Source organism: Epinephelus moara, chromosome 4 (assembly GCF_006386435.1).
Source record: "Epinephelus moara isolate mb chromosome 4, YSFRI_EMoa_1.0, whole genome shotgun sequence".
Taxonomy (NCBI): Eukaryota; Metazoa; Chordata; class Actinopteri; order Perciformes; family Serranidae; genus Epinephelus; species Epinephelus moara.
In genome coordinates, this window is record NC_065509.1 from 35,686,866 (window position 1) to 35,707,640 (window position 20,775).

Genomic DNA, 20,775 nt, shown 5'->3' on the forward strand with positions numbered 1-20,775 from the left:
ACAGACAACAAACAGATTCCCACCCGACCTGGCCCCCTTTGGGATAATCACAACCACTAATCTGATATCGGCTTGTTCAATATGAACACACAAAAGTACAAGAAATTACTCAACAGTGACACAAACAGCGGTCCTCTGGGTTAAAGTTCTGTGTTTGTTTGACCTGTCCCCGACCACATCCCTACACGGACTTCCTCGCTTTCCAAAGGGTTACTACCTATGGAATCATAACATTAACCACCACCTATTGCGTGATGTCATTAAATCAGGGAATTCGTGTGTCCACCATGTCAAAGGATCCTTAATGATGGCGCTGGCACGTAATTTTAACACATTACATGCCACTGTCACATAATACAGTGTGAAGAGGTTGTGGTCATTTTATGTCTACCATGACTGACAGCTTGCAGAGCCTCCAGTCTTGACACAGGATACATGATGATGTCATTTTCAGCTCGCACGCCTTTGCATAAACCTAGCTTAAGAAAGAGGACCGCCACTGAGGCATATTTTCAAATTTTGATGGCAAAAATGTCAACAGTCATTCACAGACATATGCTACACCATCACAGCATATCTTGGCACGTGTCATTCAGCACTGTGTCACATGTTTTGTGCTCTGATTGGTTGTAGGTCTTTCCCATTGTGTCCAGAGGTATCTGTGGCTATTGAAACACTACTTGGAAACTGAAAATAAACTGAGTGGTTGCAGACTAAACCGCATTTGCGAATTGGACTAGCGATGCCAGGCTAATTGTAGGCTACAGACATCAGAATGGTATCAATCATATCATCTAACTCTCAGCAAGACAGTAAAAGTGAATACATAGGTGTATTCCAAAATGTCAAACAATTTTGTTACTTGAAGTGTAAAATGTGTCCAAAACAGCAGTGAGCAAACTCCCTGAAAGCACCATGAACCATTTGGACTGTGCACTGTGTGCACTGACGTTGTGTTCCATGTTACAAGATGTTGCAAATGTTCTTTGTGCAACTACAAACACAGCACTACAGAAAACAAATTCAAAACATAAATTAATAAAAATGTCATAATAAATATATTACTTTGACCAATACTGCCAGTGGGCACATGATTTTTTTAATCAAAGGTCAATGTTGGTCAGTGGCAAACTCTAAAGGGCAGGGAATGGAAGAAATGACATCATAGTAAACCACAGCGACTATCAGCGCTCAGTCGAGGTTACGAGAATAAAGAGCTCCTCTGTTTGGATGCTGTTTGGAGTCGGACCAGGCAGCAGCCAGCTGGGCAGATGAACGGTCCCAAATTATTCTCACCCACTGCATGAAAGACAAAATCTTCTCAGTGACTTCACTCCCTTGGAGACAAGAAGAAGAACTAAAATGTTAAACTAAACTCAGGGTAAGAAGAAGAAGTGAAGAGAGAAGAAGAAAAGCAGAGGCACTGTAAGAGCAAGAGGCTCATTATCAGTGTAAACAAGATTGAACATGTCAGGCCTGTCATACGGTAAAAAGAAAAACTAGATCATTAAAAGTAAATCTGTACATTGCATGAATCATTACTAAAGCTAAACCTCAGTGCTCAAAGAATATAAAAGCAGATGTACAAAGCCCAGATTTTAATGATGTGCTTGAGGACATACATTTTGCAAACACTGCATTTTCCTTTGAGGCACAGACACTTTAAAGTGAAACATGTTTTGCTCTTATTAAACTTTCACCATAGATTCAACTCATTAATTTGTTTGTTCAGGATCAAATACAGTTTCTGTGTTTTGTAAAATGGGTCTTAACCTACAGTTGTAGAACACGAGTGCAAATGAAGATATGATAATAAGCACAGCACAGGGTTGCATTGGTGCATATTAATATCTATCCTACTGAAGAAGGGGGGGAACTAGGACCAAGGCAAAATTTGGACAGTCAAGGTGAGAGCCCCTGAGCTGTTTAGGAGCTCATGGAGCACAGGTGTGTGAGTCTCAGTCCTGTGCACATTCTTGCCTGGGTCCTAACAGTCCAGGAGTAGGGGCAGAGGAAAGGCAAAGTGCTAAGTGCCTTTTATTTTCTATTATATTTTCCATTATACAAATTATGTTACTTGGATTTTTGTAAATTGAACTTACTAATGTATAGTTTAAAGCTACTCTTACCTTTCTTGCATTTCACAAAGCACTTGGAAAAAATTTGAACATCCACCTCCTCCCTCCAAAGGCCTACTCCCCTCTCCTCCATTTCGTCCTCATTAGGCGTTGGCATGGTAACGTTAGATACACAGAATAGGAGAGCGAGTGTAATGTTACAACCAAGACAGTCAAACGCAACCCCGGAGTTTTAAAACTCAAGCGGAGGCAGTGATGACTGATGAGTTTTAGAATAAGGTTACAGTGCTAACGTTAGCTAGTAGCGTTAACGTTACTAGTAAGTGGAAACACACAAGGAAGATAATGTTAATGTTTCAGAGGCTACGCTACAGTAGGCTAACGTTAGCCATTAGCAACTGGATGCTGTGTTGTCATATATAACGTTATATGTTATATTAGAAGCAAACTAAACATAATGTTACCTGTCCTGCACAGTCAAACGCTACCCCAGAGTTTTGAAACTTATCTGGGGTCAGTGATGACTGATGAGTTTTAACATATAACATAAACGCTAACATTAGATAGTACTGGTGACTGGCAACAAACAAGGAAGATAATACAGAGGCTTAGGCTACAGTAGGCTAACTGGATGCTGTGTTGTCATATATAACGTTATGGCCTATGTTGGGGGGGATTTTACGCGCGTGATTACGTCAGTCGGAGGCCTCCATGTGGGGAAGACAGACGGGACGCTCGAATGCAATGATGGTCGGAGTTTTCTTAGAACCATATGAGAATAGTATAATTATGAGTTTTTATCTCTGATGGAATTCACTTACATTTTGCCATCAGCTTATTAAAAGCATTTTAACCTAAACAAAGAAAAGCGTAATATTTCCAGAAAGGTAAGTGTTGCTTTAGGTGCTGCAGTTGGTGTTGGCCTCTGGTCACGGGGTTGGCTGATGCAGTGGAAGTTCACCGGTTGAATTGTGGTGATATAATTTTAGGTCTCAGCCTTCTTTGTGGCTGTCCAGCACAGTTGTATTGGAATGCAGGTATCTCCTCTGCTGTCCTTTCTTGGTTCTCCATTGTACCAACGCACCCTAGATAACGTTTTTTGTTGCCTTAAAGAGGTGCACTTTCACAGCAGCCCTCACATCAAGTGCCTCTCACCAAGAAAGTGTGAAAAAGGTTTAATGGATTTAAACTGTAATGCTTCAACAACATGTCACTCTGAAAAATCAAATCATCTTTGGGATGAGTACTTATTCTTCAATACCTGGAGTGCATTTTCTGCCTGTATTAAATATTGCTGCATATTATTGCTTATGTGACTACTTGAAGAGAGGATGTTACCTTTCTTATTTGTAATATTGCAGAAAAATATTTCTCACAAGTGAAAACTAATGCTTTGCTGAGTGTGTCTAAGTAGCTGCTTGTAAAGGCTTGTCAGTTTGGAGTGCAGCACTTGACCTGCAGAACACTACACTGTTTTTACAGTGGTCTAATTTCACTGAGTGGGACTGAACATGGGGACATTGGGGGAGCGGTCAGGGAAGGTCCTAATGCTCATCTTTGTGTGTCTTTACATATATTGTTGCGTAAAAGTCATCTTTTGTCTGTGTGTGTGTTATTGTGTGAGAATATGCACACACGTATGGGTGTAAAGAAAGTAAGTTCCGCTGCAGAGCACTCTGGGAACTTTCTAACACAAACACACAGAGGCATGTACCCCACTGACGCACTAATGCGGGTGCAGAGGGGTTAAAACAACAGCAGAGTGAATGCCAGGCACGGACGCGAGAAAATAACCCACAAAGCCCTGTCGACTCCGACTCTCAGCGCCCAAAGCACGCTGTTTACGACAGCATGAAGAGCAAACCCCACGCTCGAGCTCAGATTTCAGAGCCACGGACTATTTCTGACCACCCTTTGACTGACACTGAGTAGATCTGAAGGAAAAATGTCTTTGCTCATGCATTTTTATAGACTGTGTCTATTTTAATAGTCATCTGATGGTGGTGTTGTCACGACAAGTGCCAGGCTCTTTACACAATCACAGTAAAGTCAATATAAATAAAATTGCAGGTCTGTTTGTGACTGACAAATTGCCTGGAATTAAATGTTGTCATGTTTCAAGGCAAAATTAAATACAGCAAAGTGAAAATGAAAAGCTTGATATAACTTTAATGACTGAAAATTGTGCTTTTTTTTATTAATCAAAGCTGAAATGTTTGACATATAAAGGCTTTTATTGACCATGTGATGCTTGAAAATCTTCAACAATTAAAGCAGAAAGTACAAAAATAAATAAATACAGTGAAAACAGATACAGCTAAAGGTGTTTTTGTTGACAAATTGAAAATAAGAGTGCACATAAAAGCGGTCATCGGACTTAAAGTACAGGTCTTCCCGTTATACAATCATCATGATAATAACTGATGTTGTATCGAATCTTAAACAACTAAAAGCTTCTTTGACTTCTCAGGAATTTTGTAAGAGAAAGAAAATCATTTAAGACTGTATGCAAGATTAAATAACTCATTAAAATAGATTTTCTTTTTCTTTCAGTGTATAACGTGCCAGTGTGCCAACTGAATCTGGGTTGCGGCTTGTTCGCTACAAGGCTTTATCAGCATCTTAATTCCTGCCACACACTTGAGCAGCAGAAAAGAAAATAACATGTCATTTAGTGCATTCCATTCATACACAATGTAGATTACTCTTACTGGAAGGTCTTAGGTGGAGCAAAAGATATAACTGCATGCAGCGTATTCTGTACATTATAATGGTAGTGCATTTACCTCTGGGGGAGGAAGAAGTAAAGACTTGACAGGAGGAAGTAAACATAAAGAAGATAAGCTCATTTTAAATGTCAAAATGAGTTAAATTAAAGCCTCTCTCTGTATTTAATGCAAATAACAGGTTCCCTTAAATGTTAATGACTTGAATGGCTTTCTATTACAGAGCTAACAACACAGCTTGTGCTGCTTTGAAAGGAAAGTGGGGAATTTATCATAAGTCCTTCATTCAATGTGATAATTGTTATTTTTATAGAGTACTTTATATGTTGTTTTTAGGCATTAACTGATAATTTAATCCAAGGCCACTTAGCAAATGTGAGTGGATAATGCTCCAGTGTCTTGTAAGGACAATCCAAACAGGACACAGTGAAGCCACAGAGGATCGAGCTGTTAATTTACTATATCTGTGTCTCCATAATTTGGCCTCCTGACCAGTGTGAGTCTCATCACACATTCATTGCGATGACTTTGATCCCGTGGGCGTTGATGTAGGTGAGGAGGACCTTGGCCCGCCTCTCGATCACATCAATCAGCTTGTCGATGCCCTGCCGGCCGCCCTGGCTCTCCCAGTATGTCTCATCCAGGAACAGTGACTGGAGGAGCTTCTCCCTCAGCCTCTTGCTCCTCAGCACCGATACAGCCTGCTCTGGGAGCCTGGACAGACAGAAAGAGACAGAGTCAGGAGGGAGTTTAATCAAAGTGGAGTTTTAGTTACAGGTACATGTCACAGCTGCTCGGTTCGTAATTGGCGAAGCTATAATAGGCCGCCCCTCTTTTTAGAAGCAGCTGAATGTGGTGTTGAACATCTGGGCAGCTTTATCCTGATTGTTTCTTTACACCATTTTCATTGCAATATTAAAGGTCCAGTGTGTAAATTTAGGGGGACTTAGGCCCAATTCCACTACCCCTTAGCCCTTGTCCACTACCCCTTAGCCCTTGTCCACTACCCCTTGGCCCTCAAAATGAAGCAACGAGGGGTAGGGGTAGAAATCTTTCCCTAGGAATTGGGACACCACTCACTACGTCACCGTGTCGGTTACGTTCACGCATTTTAAACAGGAAGCTGCGAGCCATCTACATTTCCAACCGGCATCTACAATGGAGTCTCATTCATACTACCGATCGCGTTTGCAGCATTCATCATGCTTCGTTTGATGAAGACGAAAGGGGACTTCTGTTAGCTAGCTAACCAGCTAACATTATGAGGCAGCATAGTTATACTAGCTGGCGTGTTATCGTAATGTGAAAAAGCCAACAATTTTTGCAGAACAGGACAGACGCCAGATAGTGCAAGCTAGCTAGATAGCTAACAAGCAACCTGACGACGGTAACGTTAGCTATGTATGAACTTTTTTCCCCGTCTCTTGCTCGGTGGTAGCCATAGCAACATCTACCCCTCACTGGCAAGTCAGCATCTGAAATCCCTCGCTCCAGAGGGTTAGTTTCATACCCACTACCCCTCGTTATGCCCCCTACCCCTACACGCAAAAAGGAATTGGGACACCACTACTCCTCGCGGGAATGCAAAAATGTAGGGGTAGGGCCAAGGGGGGGTATTCGGAAGGGCCCTTAGTGGCATCTCGTGAGGACTGCAGATTGCAATTAGATGAAACTCCTCCTGGAAAGAATTCAGTGTTCTCTCTCTCTCTTCCTCTCCATAACAAACAGACCAGGTGATAAAAACACTGAATACACAAGTTTCATGTTACAAATCAGTGTTTTTTCCGTCAGTCTTGTAACAGAGAAGCTATGACCTGCAGTGGCTGATGCAAAAATGCAAAAATGCAAATGGCCCTTTCTGGAGCCAGAGTGTGGTTTGTCCATTCTGGACTACTGTAGATGTATAGCAGTGCAACACAGCAGTTTCCACAGACAAGGACCTGCTCCATAAGTAAATATAAATGCCTAATTTCTGCCATTATACCCCCCTAAATCCTACTGTACACACTGAACCTATGAGATGTCACTGTTACCAGACAGAAGTGCAGAAAACAGTAAAAGCTGTACAGAAAGAACAACGAGGAAAAAAGGAAGATGATTAGTCAAACACAACCCTCTTCAAACTACATTTTTTGCCCTGTAATGTATGCATAAGTACACCTACTGTACACAGTAAGCCTTGTAAGGGTTTCACTACATATCCAGTGATTGTTCTTACAATCTGAAAAAGATGCAATCCTACAATTAACAAGTCTTACACCACAAGTATCCTAACAAGAAAGCTGCAATTACAAGTCAAACGTCAAACCTGTAAAAAAACATCTGTAACAACTTAAATTGAAGTTGAATTACTTTCTTTTATGCCTACATTACCTAGCATCACTTGTGCAAGGGGGGTTCAGGGCTTGAAACACATTCTCCATCTTGATAGTTTGGGACACACACAACTTATTTCTCATCACTTGCAAGAGTTAACTTTGTGTAGCCTGCATTAATGTTATAACTGCTGATTGGATCCTACTGGAATTCAACGAGCCATGTTGGCTATTTAAAGCTGACGGATGTCTGCCAAGGGCCGTACAAAGATTTTTTTAAGCAACTTTCCTTATATTTACTGAAGATGTCCAGAGGCTATATGCCAGCCTTTTGGAAACTCGTTTAGCTTCGGAAAGTTAAGGCCTATGATCAGGTTGGTAACACTGTAATATTGCTTTGAATTAAGATGATGTTTCTACATGTATTTGGTCAAATGCTGCCTTCAAATAGGAATTCTTGAGCAACCAAAAGTGGGTAGATTTTCTGTTTGGGAAGTAAAAGGCTATCCGCCACACTGGGGAGTGAATGTTTGGACCAAAATGTAATAAAAACAATACTGAGAGTCTGTACTGCGTTTTGATGTCATCTGGGCTGCTCCTCTGCTGCCTGAGTCAGACACAAATATATACATATGAGACCAACAAAACCGAACGTCTCCGGCACTACTAGTTTTGCGAAACTGTCTTCAATTCTTACCTTTCACAATAAAAGCCCTATGGCCATGTACACTGCATTACATCTCACCAGAGGGAACGTATTGACATGCTGAGGCTGTGGTGATGAGTTGCCCGATATATTTAAAATCAGTTTGCCTCAGATTTTGTTTTGACCCTTTCTTTCAGTTTCTATTCAACATAATATCTTATTATCTCAATGGAATTTACTGAAACAAAAAGGCAGTTTATTATTTTGGCTGGGAAAAATGTATGCTTGGCTGGTGTATTTTTTTCATTTACCAGCCCAGTTGGCAGGTGAGTCAAAAATTTCCACTTCGAAGGTCGTGAAAGCCACAAGAGGTGGCCGTTCATATGGACACTTATCGTGAACACAGTGAACACAACCCCCAATTGAACGCAGGTTTGACATAACATAGTATATTATAATGTCAGTGAATTAAACTCCCGTCACTATAGAGTGTGCCAGTAAACCCAGAACTCCGTTAGCGCTTTTAGCACTTCCGGTTCTCTCGTCTAAAAGTCAATACGTTTTTTGAATGGGATTTTGGTAAAATGCCTCAAATAAGGTCTGTGGTTAACAAAAGCTTAAGCGAGTTTCAGGTTTTGTTCTACGACATAAAACACGTCAGTAAATATCCTACTTGTGAATTTTGAAGCTTTTACGTGTCGTAAATAAGGCGGTTGCTAACAAGTTGCTCAATACGACTACAAACCCTGTCGGGGACATTAAACGTCATCACCCCCGAACAGGCGAGAGTGCTGGCAGTCCGCCATTACAGCTTCTTATTTAGCTTAAACAGTCCGATTTCCCCATTATACAATGTTTTTAAAATAAAGCGGCCAAAATCAGTTGAAAGCTTAGTGGCGGTGACGTCAAGAGTCATGCGACCGTGGAGTAGTCATATAGTCCGTTAAAGAGCCTTGCCTCTGGCTGTTGCTAATAGCAACAGAATGTTTCACTTAACAACTGCTAAGCAGACGTGCTGAAATACCAAGCTCATAAAAGTTATGATTAAGAGGAGGTTACTAAACAGTTACATTTCTGAGTATTAGACTATATATAGACAACAGTTTGTTCAAAAAGCAGCGGCTCTTTGCTTCTTGGTGGTTGACGCTACATTTACCCAATCACATATTCACCACTGGTTTCCTCTGAGGATCTTTGTATGACTAAAACCTCTATTTGAGTGAATAAACATGAACCCCTACAGGCAGAAAGTGAGTAACTCTGGTATATTGCTTGACATTTCAACAGCTTGCAAGTGTACAAATGAAACATCAGCAGAGATGAAAAATTAGCTCATATATCATGTGAAGCTGCAGCAGCTGGCTCAGAGTTGGTCGTGGGCTTCGTCATTTTTTACACTTAGGAATGAAGGTGGGCGAGTGACGACTAAGATGTTTTGAACGAGAACAAAGGAAATCTACCCAGGTTGGAGCATGACTACTAGTCTATGTGCTTAGGATGGGAGGACTTTGTGCTTAATGAGCCAAAGTCCTGTGTGATTTGTTGCTTGACTCATAGTTTTGCGTGCAGAGGAGCTGTGCCTCAGAGAAATGTTTGTATCACTGAAATGACGAACCCACAAGAGGCTGTGGGGAAGGGGCCATGTGGACTTTGAAGATGACTTGAGAAAAGTTGTGGAGAGACTGCTGAGAGGTTGTTTACTACGTTTAGATTTTCAAGCAGCTCAGCTTTTCCAATAAACTGCGATGCTGTATGTTGTACAAGCTGATTTAGAATATGCCTGGATCAAAATGTCAAACAGTTTATTAATCCTTAATAAAAGTCAAAGACATAAAACCATCTCAGATCTACAAAGAATTCAGCTGATTAAAAAACAGATCAGGTGTTAGTGATGATGTCCCGTGATCCTGCAGCCTGAAGTCATCTGATAACAGCTACATTCATATGCCTCTATATTATATCTCATTTGAATGCCAGAACAGAAGCTGCAGTTTTGATGAGGATCACAAGGATGCGTGTTTGAGAGGAGACACAAGTGTCCTTGCCAAACCACAGTTTCTTCTGCGTCTTCCCAGCTGTGTGACTCGCTGATTTATTGATCAAAAGATAGATGAAATGAAAGACACGTCTCTGCAGCGTGGTTTGGAATTACAAATCCAGACAGATCCACACAGATCAGTGGGGGATAAACTGGAATAACACATCATTACGCCCCCCTAGATTGAATTTAGTTTTACATTGTGAGCTAAAAGTGAACATATAAAAGGTTCAAGTATATTTTTAACATTTAAACTCTGGTTACAAATGATCAAAAGAGGATTTGAGAGTTTGAAATGTGCATTCTATTGCTTGCAAAAACTTTAAAATAAGAGTTGTTGAACAGGCCTGGCAGAGATTCAAATCTGATTTTTCAGCTCTACATGCTGAATTGTTTTTCAACCGTGTTGTAAAGGGAGATAAAATCAAATACTGTGGGAAAACTACTACTAAAAAAAACCTCAAGAAAGACTGTCCACTGATCCCTTGTGCTCCAACAAACAATCCATCTTCACTGTGGACAGTTTTGTTGACCGTGTAATAAATAGTCTTGTGATGGTCCTAACCTGTTGTAAATTTTGTTTTTTTATCTACAAATATTTTGGAAATAGGAAACATTGATGAAGTTCATGACGATGAAGTTATTATTTTGATCAAATCTGTGTGTTCAAACAGTACACTGTTTATGGAAATGCAGTTTGCTGTTGTCTTTCCACAAATCAATTATCGATTATTAACTAAAACTAAACTAAAACTTAAACAAGGTGTGAACAAACATTTTAGGTCACTGAAAAAACCCACCAAAAAACTAGACTTAAGAGAAACAAAAGAAAACTGACTGATGTGTTATTTATTATTTTTGCTCAAATTATTCATTAAAAATTAAATAAAATAAACTAAAATAAATCCATCTAATCCATAAAATGAAATAAAACAAAAATATGCAGGAAAATGCCTTTAGTTTAAGGCCTTGTCAATTCATAAAATATAAAATAATAACTAAACTAAATATTAAAATTCATAGAAACCGATCTAAAACTAAACTTTTAAAAAATAGAATAAAAAACTAAAAAAGTAAAAAAATAAAAAAGTAAAACAAGCAAACCCACTTTGGAAACTAACTGAAACTAAAGTGAATTGAAAATAAAAGTTATAAATGAAATAAGATATATATATATATATATATATATATATATATATATATATAATACAAAACTTTAGTGACTCTGGTTTGAAGTACAACCAACAAAATTTGTTTATTCCAGGGCTGGTTGACCTTCTTTGACCTTTCGTAGGCTCAGTCACTGGTATTTGTCCATCTATAAAGCCACACTGGGTAAACTCCCTTTGTACATTTGTACTTTGATTGAACAGAGATCTGACTGTAGCTCCAGTCTGAGATCTCAAGACTTAGTTTTGTTGTCTGTTCCTAGTGCTCTGAGTGAGCTGGGAAAGAAAGCTTTCATGTTCTCTGCTCCTCTCACCTGGAAAAACCTTCAAGAAGATTTGAAATACGTGACTTGGTCTCTCTGCCTGATTTTAAAGCTCTCATAAGTACAAGGATGAATGAGTCGGTTGGTTCTTGTCATTGTGTGTAGGTGTTCTGATATTTCTACATGTTACAGTGTGTCTGTTATGTTATTAATTGTGTGGTTGTTAAATATGGGTTCAATAAAATCACTTATTTTAACAGAGCAATAAAAAACAAAAACCACTGACATCATTTATCACATAACAGATGTAACTGTGATCCAAACTCACTCTTTGATTCCTTCCAGGAGCCTGAAGTCCAGGTTGTCCTCATTGCGGTCGAAGAATCCCTTGTTGTTGGTGAAGACCAGGTGTCTGGGGTCGTGACCCCTGTGCATGATGTTTGTCAGTTGTATGTGGCTCTGGTCCCTGCAGTCAGCGTGGTGGCCGAGCACCATACACTCATCCTCCAGCCTGGGCCTGAACCCACAGCAGCTCTGATCCAGACGGTTATGAATCTGGAGGAGGAGACTGAGAATTAGACTTTATTGTCCCAGAGGGTAGATTCTATTTCCCCACACTGGCTGTGGGGATCAGGCTCTTCCCAAAGCGAGGCCTTCTGCACCTCAGTGCTCTGTACCTGCGCCTGGAGTGCAGTGGGGTGAGGTGGTGATTGAGTGGGTGTGTGATGTGTGTGTGTGTGAACCAAAATTGTGTTAAAACAGCAGGTGGAACAGTACAGTAGGATTGGCTGAATAATTATCTGGTCATAGAACAAAATCACAGCTGTGACTGATTTATGAATTTTCTGATAGGACTTTATGGAGCTCTTTTTTTTTTTTATGTTTGCTGATCCTGGCAAGCGCAGGAACTTTTCTTGACCTGAACAAGTGTATTCGCAGTGCTGACTGGCTCCCTTTAATGTTATACTAGATAATAATTTTATTACAAGATAAAATAATTAAAATAGTTTGGCAGAGAGAACACTAAACACATCCAAGACGTTGGTTTTTGTAGTGTCTCTCTGGCACAAGCACTGCTTGTTTACTTGCTTCCTCCACACAGGACTGGCAACCCATAATCCCACTCGACACATCCATCAATATGCTTAAACATTTGAGTGGCAGGGGCTTTACATGATGCTACTGGAGACTCAATAAAGCCAAGGATGGAGCATCTGAGATGTCACTCAGGTTTCAGATGGGACCTTAAATGCCAGGATTACTGTGAGCCACTCACAGGCACCTTTTTCAGAAACCTGGGAATTTGGGCAGCTTGGGTCGATGAGCATCCACCAAGGCATGAAGTGAGATGAGTTGAAAGACCTCCATACCTGTCAGTCAAGTCTGTTCTGTTTCAAATAAAAGAGTTCAACCCATACAAACCCAGTGTCCATTGTAATGAACTTAAAATATACCATACCATGACTTAGTCATACCAAAAATTAGAAGAAAAAAAACCAAACATTGGTCCACAGGGGGAGCCACAGCGATCGGTCGCATTTTAGCCATTTTTAAGCATTTTGCTGTTGTTATAGCGCCACCCAGTTGCCAATTCGAGTTAAATTTCTCCAGTCACCTTGAGGCGTCCTGTTCTACATATCTACCAAGTTTAGTAAAAATCAATTTGGCGGTTAGGCCTAGATAAGAAATTAGCTCTCTAGCGCCCACATTTTGTTTGATGGGGTCAATAATGGAGGGGTCCTCTCAGATTATGTGTGGTCATATGCCTACAAAGTTGCGTGGTGATGGGTGAAACCCTTGAGATGTTACACACCTTTATGTGATGAGCCATGCCCTCCGCAATATTCATTGCCTTATAGAAGCTCAGTTTTAGTAAGTTTTCCAACTTTTGCCAAGAGGGAACTTTAGATATTGGTCCCTAGATTATGTTCACTGAGTTTCATGCAGATCAGTCAAACTTCCTAGGAAGAGATCGATGAAATGGCGGAAAATCTATATAACCGGAAGTTATGGGTTCTTGAGGCAAATTTGTTCCTCATGAGCCTCTGTGCAAAGTTTCATGTCTCTACGACATACAGGGCATGAGATATGCCCATTCAAAGTTTGCATTCGCATCCTCCCATGACCCTCTACCACTGTGCCAAATTTCACATGGATTGACCGAGTCAGTGAGGAGAAAAACATGGAACAGACACACACAGACTGAGTTTTCGTCATTATATAGTAAGATAACAGTGAAAAAAAAGACCGACCCTGCTGTACAGGAACCAGTGAAGGGAAGAAGGGAAACTTTGCTCATATTCCACCAGCTGTGTGTCATTGCATTGTGTGAGGATGACTGTTGTTTGACTTCCCCCAGAGATCCCTGCCCGTCCAACAGCAGAGGTCCGGGTGCTGGCAGCAACACGGGGGCGAAGTTAAACACCATTCATCTGCACACACTGCGATACCACACAGCTGGTTCAGTATCAGAGAAGTTTCCCTTTATATTCATTGTCTTGTGTGGCGATCAGCAGTGATGTGGTGGTTCACTTTTACACTGTGATCTGTAGCCTATAGTTCGGCTTTAGCTTCTAACTATCTTTGTCTTTTTAACCTGTTGTTGCTGCTGAGTCAGTTTGACATCCTGGATATATCCTTCAAACACAGACTGTAGACCCCTCTGTCTGCTTCTCTCTGGAATCACTCTTTCATTTTTCCACAAATATGATAATATTTCTCCAGGGAGTGCAGTTAGTTACAGTGTGGGCTCCATGCTTACTCCGACAGCTTGTTGGACCATCACAAAGGGGCGGGGCTTAGGGAAAGGTCAACTGGTTTCAGCTAATGAAACAACTTTTAAACATGTGACAACCTTGTTCCTTAAATGGCCACTTGAAGCTGGCTTCAAAAGCAAGTCAGTCCCCATAGACCCCCATGTTAAAATGCCCATCTTTACAGCAGAAATAAACATGTTTACAGTCTGGTACAGAAAAGTTTTTGGTCTCTACAGCTAATTTCAACATTCATGACAGTTGTACAGTGTCACATAATTAAGGGCGTGGCCACTTTGAGCATCAGGCTGTCTACTTCCACCTATAATCAAGAGCACTCTAACTAACCATGTCAACTTTTGACTTATTAGTTGCCAAGTAGTTAAGGCACTGCGGACATCTGACATTTATAAGTTAACATTATAATTCCAGTCATAAAACATGCTTGAATAGTAGCTGGACATAATTTCAATTTAACTTGAATTTATCAAGTTGAATCCATTACATTTTACTTTTTGAGTTTGTGCAGAGGTTAATGAGCCTCTCATAAATTAGGAACTTTCACAAAGTGCACTCTGGGATTCAAAAGATGAGATGGAGAATCCAGTCAGAAATTAATTCTTTCTTTAATTAATTAATTAATTAATTAATTAATTAATTTCTTCACACAAAAAAGAACATTTGGTATGATCATTTTTGCCACAGGAAAGATTTAAAAAACTGAGAGGAAAAAAATTCGGGCGAGCTAATATCTAAAGTCTAATAAAAAAAAAAGTGAAGTTAATCATTGAGACTCATTTTGAAATAAAAATATAAATTGATTTTATATTTTTAAAATGAGAGATGTCTGAGGTTTGGCTTCAGTATTCAGCCATGGATGTTGTCAGCTGAGCAGTACACGGCCTGTGAGGGTCAGTTCAGGACAAGTATCTGCTACAATATAAATAGATGGGATTTATTTTGTTATTCAGTATCAAAGAGACCTTATATGTCCATTTGTTTGGAATCAGCTTCTCTTCACGGCACAATATGAATTTCCCATTCCTTATTTAAGGCTGTATTCATAAGGAACTTAAAATAAGATAGAAAGTTGTTGCACTATAACCTCTATGGATGATTCAGTTGTTCTCCAAACTTTGTCAAAGTATATTTTCCATTTCCGCTCTCAGCTATGTTTGCTCCTTCATGATCGTGGGATGAATTTTAAAGAATTGTCAGGAGATGTGTCCTCAAAGCCAAATTCTGATCAGAGATCCAGGCCTCCAACACAGGAAACAGGACATATTCAGCCAAAGGGACAATACCTCTGAGGATATTTAACCTATTTCTTTTGCAATAACAGCTGTTTGAGCATATTGCTGATGTCAGGCAACAACAAGAAAGTCACTTATGAAACACTTTTGGAATTTAATAAAGCTGGGGAAGCGGTAACGGCACAGACACAAACTGAAGGACAGAAAAGTTGCGGATATGTTCCAGAGAAATGTGGAATTTATCAAATATGTTCAAGTTGTCTTACTTTAAAGCTGCTTCTGTTACCTGTAATAAGAAGTCAAACAGAGCCAGTTTACTCCACTCATAGTGATGAACTGTGGAGCAGCCGGAGTCAGGCTTCGGGCTGATGTTTTTATGCCAGCACCTCTGTTTCAGGGAGCTCTGGTACGCCCCCCATGTCAGCCTCACCATGGACCGGCCTGCAGCGAGGCCCTCTGGGTAGAGGGATGCATCCCATGACACCACTGGACAGGGCTGGCCATCTAAAGAGGGAGGATAAAAGGATTATAGTCAGGTTTCAGCAACTGTTGAGTCTCAGTGAGTTTTTTTTAACCTATTTTTATCCTGGAAAAGCTCACTGAGCAATGCATACACTGCACCAGTGGTTAACACACACACACACACCTGCACAGCTGCACTCAGCTTTATACCTTTGTGCAGATCATAACTGGGCGACTGTTTATGGTGCTCAGGACATTTATACATATTTTTTGGCAAAATTTGAATTTATGCCTTCAAACTGAGTCTCCTGTCAATCATTAGTACATTTTATTACACTACATAAATAGACTATTAAAACATAGTGCAGCTTTTGTACTTTAATCTGGTCTCAAGACCATTTTTATGAGGCTCCTGCTCCCTGATGTCAGGGAGAGCAAATGGGGATTCCCTCAGTCTCGTGCCATTTACAATCTGTCTTATCACAGTAGTATTTTGCTTTGGAAATCAGAGGACATTGTTTATTGCCAGTTTTGGCCTTGAATATATCTGGACTAGCTCTGCTCTCAGTCTAGGAACTAGGAACAGTCCTGCTGACATTCTGAACATCACACAGGTAGAGTTTCAGAGTGGCTCAAAAGCACATGGCTGTTGCATCCTCAGTGCCCATTTCTCCCACCACGACTCCAGAGCACCTGATTTAAAGGTCTAGTGTGTGGGACTTAGTGGCACCTAGCAGTGAGGTGGCAAAACTGAAACTTTCCCTGTGTCCCAAACATGTAGGAAAATGAATGTGGAAACACAGATGGCCCTCTCAAGAGCCAGTGTTTGTGAACAACATGGTGGAATGCTCCATGGAAGAGGATCCACTGCCTATGCAGATATAAACTGCTCATTCTGAAGCTGAAAACACCTGAAGAGCCAGTCTTTAGAGCTATCTTTTTAATGTTAGGATTGTGGGTTATTTAGCTCGGGATATTTTTCTACCTCAGTGAGTCTCTAGTCATCCAGTCTTCAGCCCCAATTTTCCGCCACGTAGGGTAGACATATTGGCGGAACCTTTTTAGTTTAAATAGAACGAGGCGGCCTTCCGCAACGGGAGGGGCTGTTGATGACTTGTGGGAGGAGCTGTTGATGACGCCGCACGTGCGACCCACTGGCGGTGGATAAACAGGAAACAGCTAATAGCAGGAATTAGCGAGCAGCTAGTAGCAAGAGGGAAACGCAAACTTGACAGTCACTGTAAAGATGATGATGCCCTCCTTGTCCTCGCAAACGAAGAGGCCATTAACCGGCAGATGACGGGGACGGTGAAGGACAGGCCAACTTATGAGAGAATCGCCGAAGAACTGACCAGCCGCGGCTTCCCTCCCACGTCACTGTTTATGTCACACGCTGAGCTACACGTTTTGTTACTTGCTCACGCCCCCCATTGCCCCGAAAAAGGTGCATTCTGTATAAACAAAAGTAGACAGGCGGCATTTTGCTGCACTCCCCGATTTTGTTTTTATACTGCCAATGCTGAAAAAAGACTGATTGGGCTTTCCTGCAAATTTGCACAATTCCTATCTAAAAGGGGCTTTTGTCAGATGAGACAGCAACATCTATTGGCAGAAATGGTAATAATATAATATATTCATAAAATTTTCATTAATTCATAATCACCTGAAAATAAGAATCAAGTTTGTGCTACCGTAAGGACAAAACACACTAGCGATGTTCCTGTCTCACTGCCCCTGGAATTAAACGCATTTTCCTCCCCACTTGCTCTCTGCTTGTACATACCAGCTCCTGTATCAGCCTCTCTTTTCTGCTCTTGTGGCAGCTCGACTCCTCTCCTCACCATTGATGCATGAAGATAACTTTATAGCTGTCACTAAATCCTACACACTGGACACTGGAGGTAAAGTCGTATGGGATACTTGTTCATAGACAGTGTAATACAGACAGTAGATGTCAGTCAGCATGCCCCCAGTTTGGAGAAGCAGGGTGGAGTCTGACATGGAAGCTAAGCAATGTACTGCTGTGGATAGGGGTCAGCAACAAAAACTATATTTTAGCCACCTATAAAAGGTCCAATATTAAATATCAATATTAGTTAAAGTGTACACTATATTGAGAGTATTTTCACCACTTTATCTTTCCGTCAACAGTCAACAGCCCATTCTTAGAGGAAAGCCATTAACGGCTTCAGTTCCCCGTCTATGCTCTCTTTAAGCCACCAGACTCCATTGAGAAAAACAGAAATTTTAGCTCACTGATCATGAGAGTTGCTAATCCACCACTGCTTCAATCAATTAGTTTGTTTGTGTGATTGTGTGACTTTGGTGAATCTGCACTAACACTTTTAAACACCAAAGTTACAAAATAAGACAAATAAGATAACTGATCAAGGCAGTGGTCGACCAGCAGCTCCTGTGTTCAGTGATGTTAAATCACTCTTTTTGTCAGTGGAGTCTGGCTTTGAGGAGAGCATTACTACAGCTTCATTTTCCTGTAAGAAATCACTGTCTGACATTAAGGTAAGACAGTTAAAGTATTCTAAATGTTGCTGACCCTTCCACAGCACATTGCTAAGCTTCCATGTCCACTCCAGCCTGCTTCTCCAAACTTGGGGCATGCCAACTGTCATCTACTGACTGTAATATATTGTCTATGGATAAGTACCTCATATGACCCCACAAATAATCTCAACTATGCCTTTAACATATCCATGACATTCAGTGACTCAGAGGTTAAAACAACACATTCAAGAGGTCTGTACTACATGAGTTAGTATTGTAAAAGCTTTATCTCCAAACCCCCTAAATCTACGACAAAGCTGCACAGATTTACTTGATCAGGATATTCACTTATTATCCACGTTTTCAGTCTGTCTCAACTGATTACAGTGCTGAATTTCAAGTGCTGTGATGCTGATGATGCAATCTGCAATTTGGATTCTGAGTATATAGAAAGGATCAAACTCTGAGTGAGGAAACCAACCAATTAAGTTAGGAAATGTATTTTATTTTCCTCTGACATGTCCATCCCTACCTCTGATTATCATCATTTGAAACACGCTCAGCACACCTGTGAATTAACTTGGTTTTAAAAATACTCCATAGTAAGTTTCATCCAGCTTCTGTCACAAAATAAGAAACTTTGTCCTCTGTTGACATACCGTGTAAAAAGCTGAACTTTCTGCTCACTGCTGGTAATGTCCTGTTGAGCCCTAGCACCCTGTCCAGATGGAAAGCAAACACCTCAGTGGTGTCCACGGGACTGTGGATCACTCCACACTGCCCACCACATGTGTCCTTCAGCTGTGAGTGTTTTTGGTTGATGGGTGAAACTGACTTCTCGCCCTCAAATATCAGAAACGACTGAGAGTCTCTGTGAGAAACTTCTCTGATGCGCAAAACTTCGGCGTCCGCAAGAAAGCGCATGGCTCTCACGTCCTGCGGGCTGAGCCATGGCGGTGCCCTCTGGCTGTAAATTCGGATAGAGCTGATGTGAGAGTCTGCCTGTGCATCTCTGTGGGATTTATGGATTGTATTCAAGGATTTGTGATAAATATCCCTGGCTTCCCACAAGGAGTTCTTGGGTGCAGAGTCGCGTTTAATTTGGCCCGCGTCCTGCTCCAAAGTGGCAAGTTTGTTCTGCGTAAAAGCAGAATTAGCCTCCTTATTCCGTTTCACTTTTCTCCTCAGCTTTGGTCTGACTGTACCCCGAATATTTGCTGGTTTCAAGCGCTTAGACTTCAGTGTTATATACACCACGTTGGACCGTGTCGGGACCACAACGCTCTGCGAATCCACAGAGTCTGAGTCACTGATATCCAAGTGATACAATCCACGGGTGTGTCGGTACTTGTCAGTCCTTTTGTCCCGGTGCTGCTGCGAGTATACAAGTTGTGATACCACCAACAATAAATAGACAACACACGCGCTCGCAATGATCAAACTCCTTTTGGAAAGAGGGCACCTCCGAAAGCTGCTGGTCAGTCTCAGAAAAGGGAAGCAGAGCCAGTGAAAGCGAGACTTCCCCATTAGAACCTATGTTAATATCATGGTTGAGTGTCTTTTTTGAGCCCAACTCAAAGCAGGGAGGAGCGCACAGCTTCCGAAACTCATTTTGGAAGGGAGGATTTGTGGACACATAGCGCACGGAGACACTGCGCCCGTAGGGGATGGACGGGCTGGGAAACCACCCTCCAACCCAACATGAGGCGACTTGAACTTTTTCTCTCCTGTCTTCTTTAAGATATAGATATGGTAAACTCATAATAGGAAGTGAAGGGATACCTGAGTGGGATTCATGCCCGCATGAGCCTGAATGTGCTGCTGAAATTCATTCAGACAAAGCATGGCATCTCCTTTTACAGACTCCATCAAATGCTCTGCAGAGATGCACAAGTTTAAAAAAAAAAAAAGTAGCAAAAAAGTTGCCCTATGATATTTTGGATATGCACCATTGCAAATCTTTCAACCCATATAATTAGGAATATAAGGGATATCAAAGTGTGGAAAAAGTCATGAGAATTATTGATCGACTTTATGGTGATACTATTTGATTAAACTAAAATAAAGAGGTGAGAACTGAAGGTGATAATTTAAGTTGAAGTACTCAGAACAATTGATGCATAATACATCCACGCGTTTTAGGCGACATCTGCTGGTTCATTTCCTTCATGGTTAATTGACTGAGTGCAGACGATTCTCATCATGGAGACACAACAGAATACAATAGGAAAGAATAAAATAAATTGGATTATTAATGTGAAAAGGAAAACAGATAACAGCAGGAAACAACTATCTTCTCGCGTGGAAGAGAAATGCAGACTGGGTTCAGCAGCCCGGGCAGGATTTCCTGACCTGAACAAAAACAGGTTTAAATATAGAGCTATTGTGCTGTGGTCTATAAAGAGCACTGATTTCCAGGTAGGCTAAGTGCTGTCTTCCTTAGCGTGCCAGGGGGATGAGCCTGTAAACCTGCAGGCAAGTCACAGTAGAAATACTCTGCTACAAGTAAAAGTGATTCAAAAAAATTTGTAAGCAAAAGTACAAAAAATATCAGCATGAAAATAAACTTA

General features: G+C 40.9%; 1 protein-coding gene across 1 annotated transcript; it reads right to left on the minus strand.

Annotated features, from left to right (window-relative positions):
- Positions 1-4,291: 4,291 nt before the first annotated feature.
- On the minus strand, positions 4,292-19,801 carry gask1b (golgi associated kinase 1B). The gene is made up of 4 exons (XM_050042475.1): positions 18,865-19,801; positions 15,528-15,745; positions 11,564-11,790; positions 4,292-5,518 (listed from the first exon to the last, which is right to left on the minus strand). Exons 1-4 carry the CDS (start codon positions 19,730-19,732, stop codon positions 5,311-5,313), a joined length of 1,521 nt encoding a protein of 506 aa, XP_049898432.1. The 5' UTR covers positions 19,733-19,801; the 3' UTR covers positions 4,292-5,310.
- Between the last annotated feature and the right edge of the window lie 974 nt (positions 19,802-20,775).

Excerpts from the sequence above, each read along its gene's own strand:
- gask1b (XM_050042475.1), bottom strand. The coding sequence starts at position 19,732 with ATGGGGAAGTCTCGCTTTCACTGGCTCTGCTTCCCTTTTCTGAGACTG. Across the intron at positions 15,746-18,864 it reads AAAGTTCAGCTTTTTACACG|ATGGCCAGCCCTGTCCAGTG; the intron begins GTATGTCAACAG and ends CTCCCTCTTTAG. Across the intron at positions 5,519-11,563 it reads CTCCTGGAAGGAATCAAAGA|GCTCCCAGAGCAGGCTGTAT; the intron begins GTGAGTTTGGAT and ends CTGTCTGTCCAG.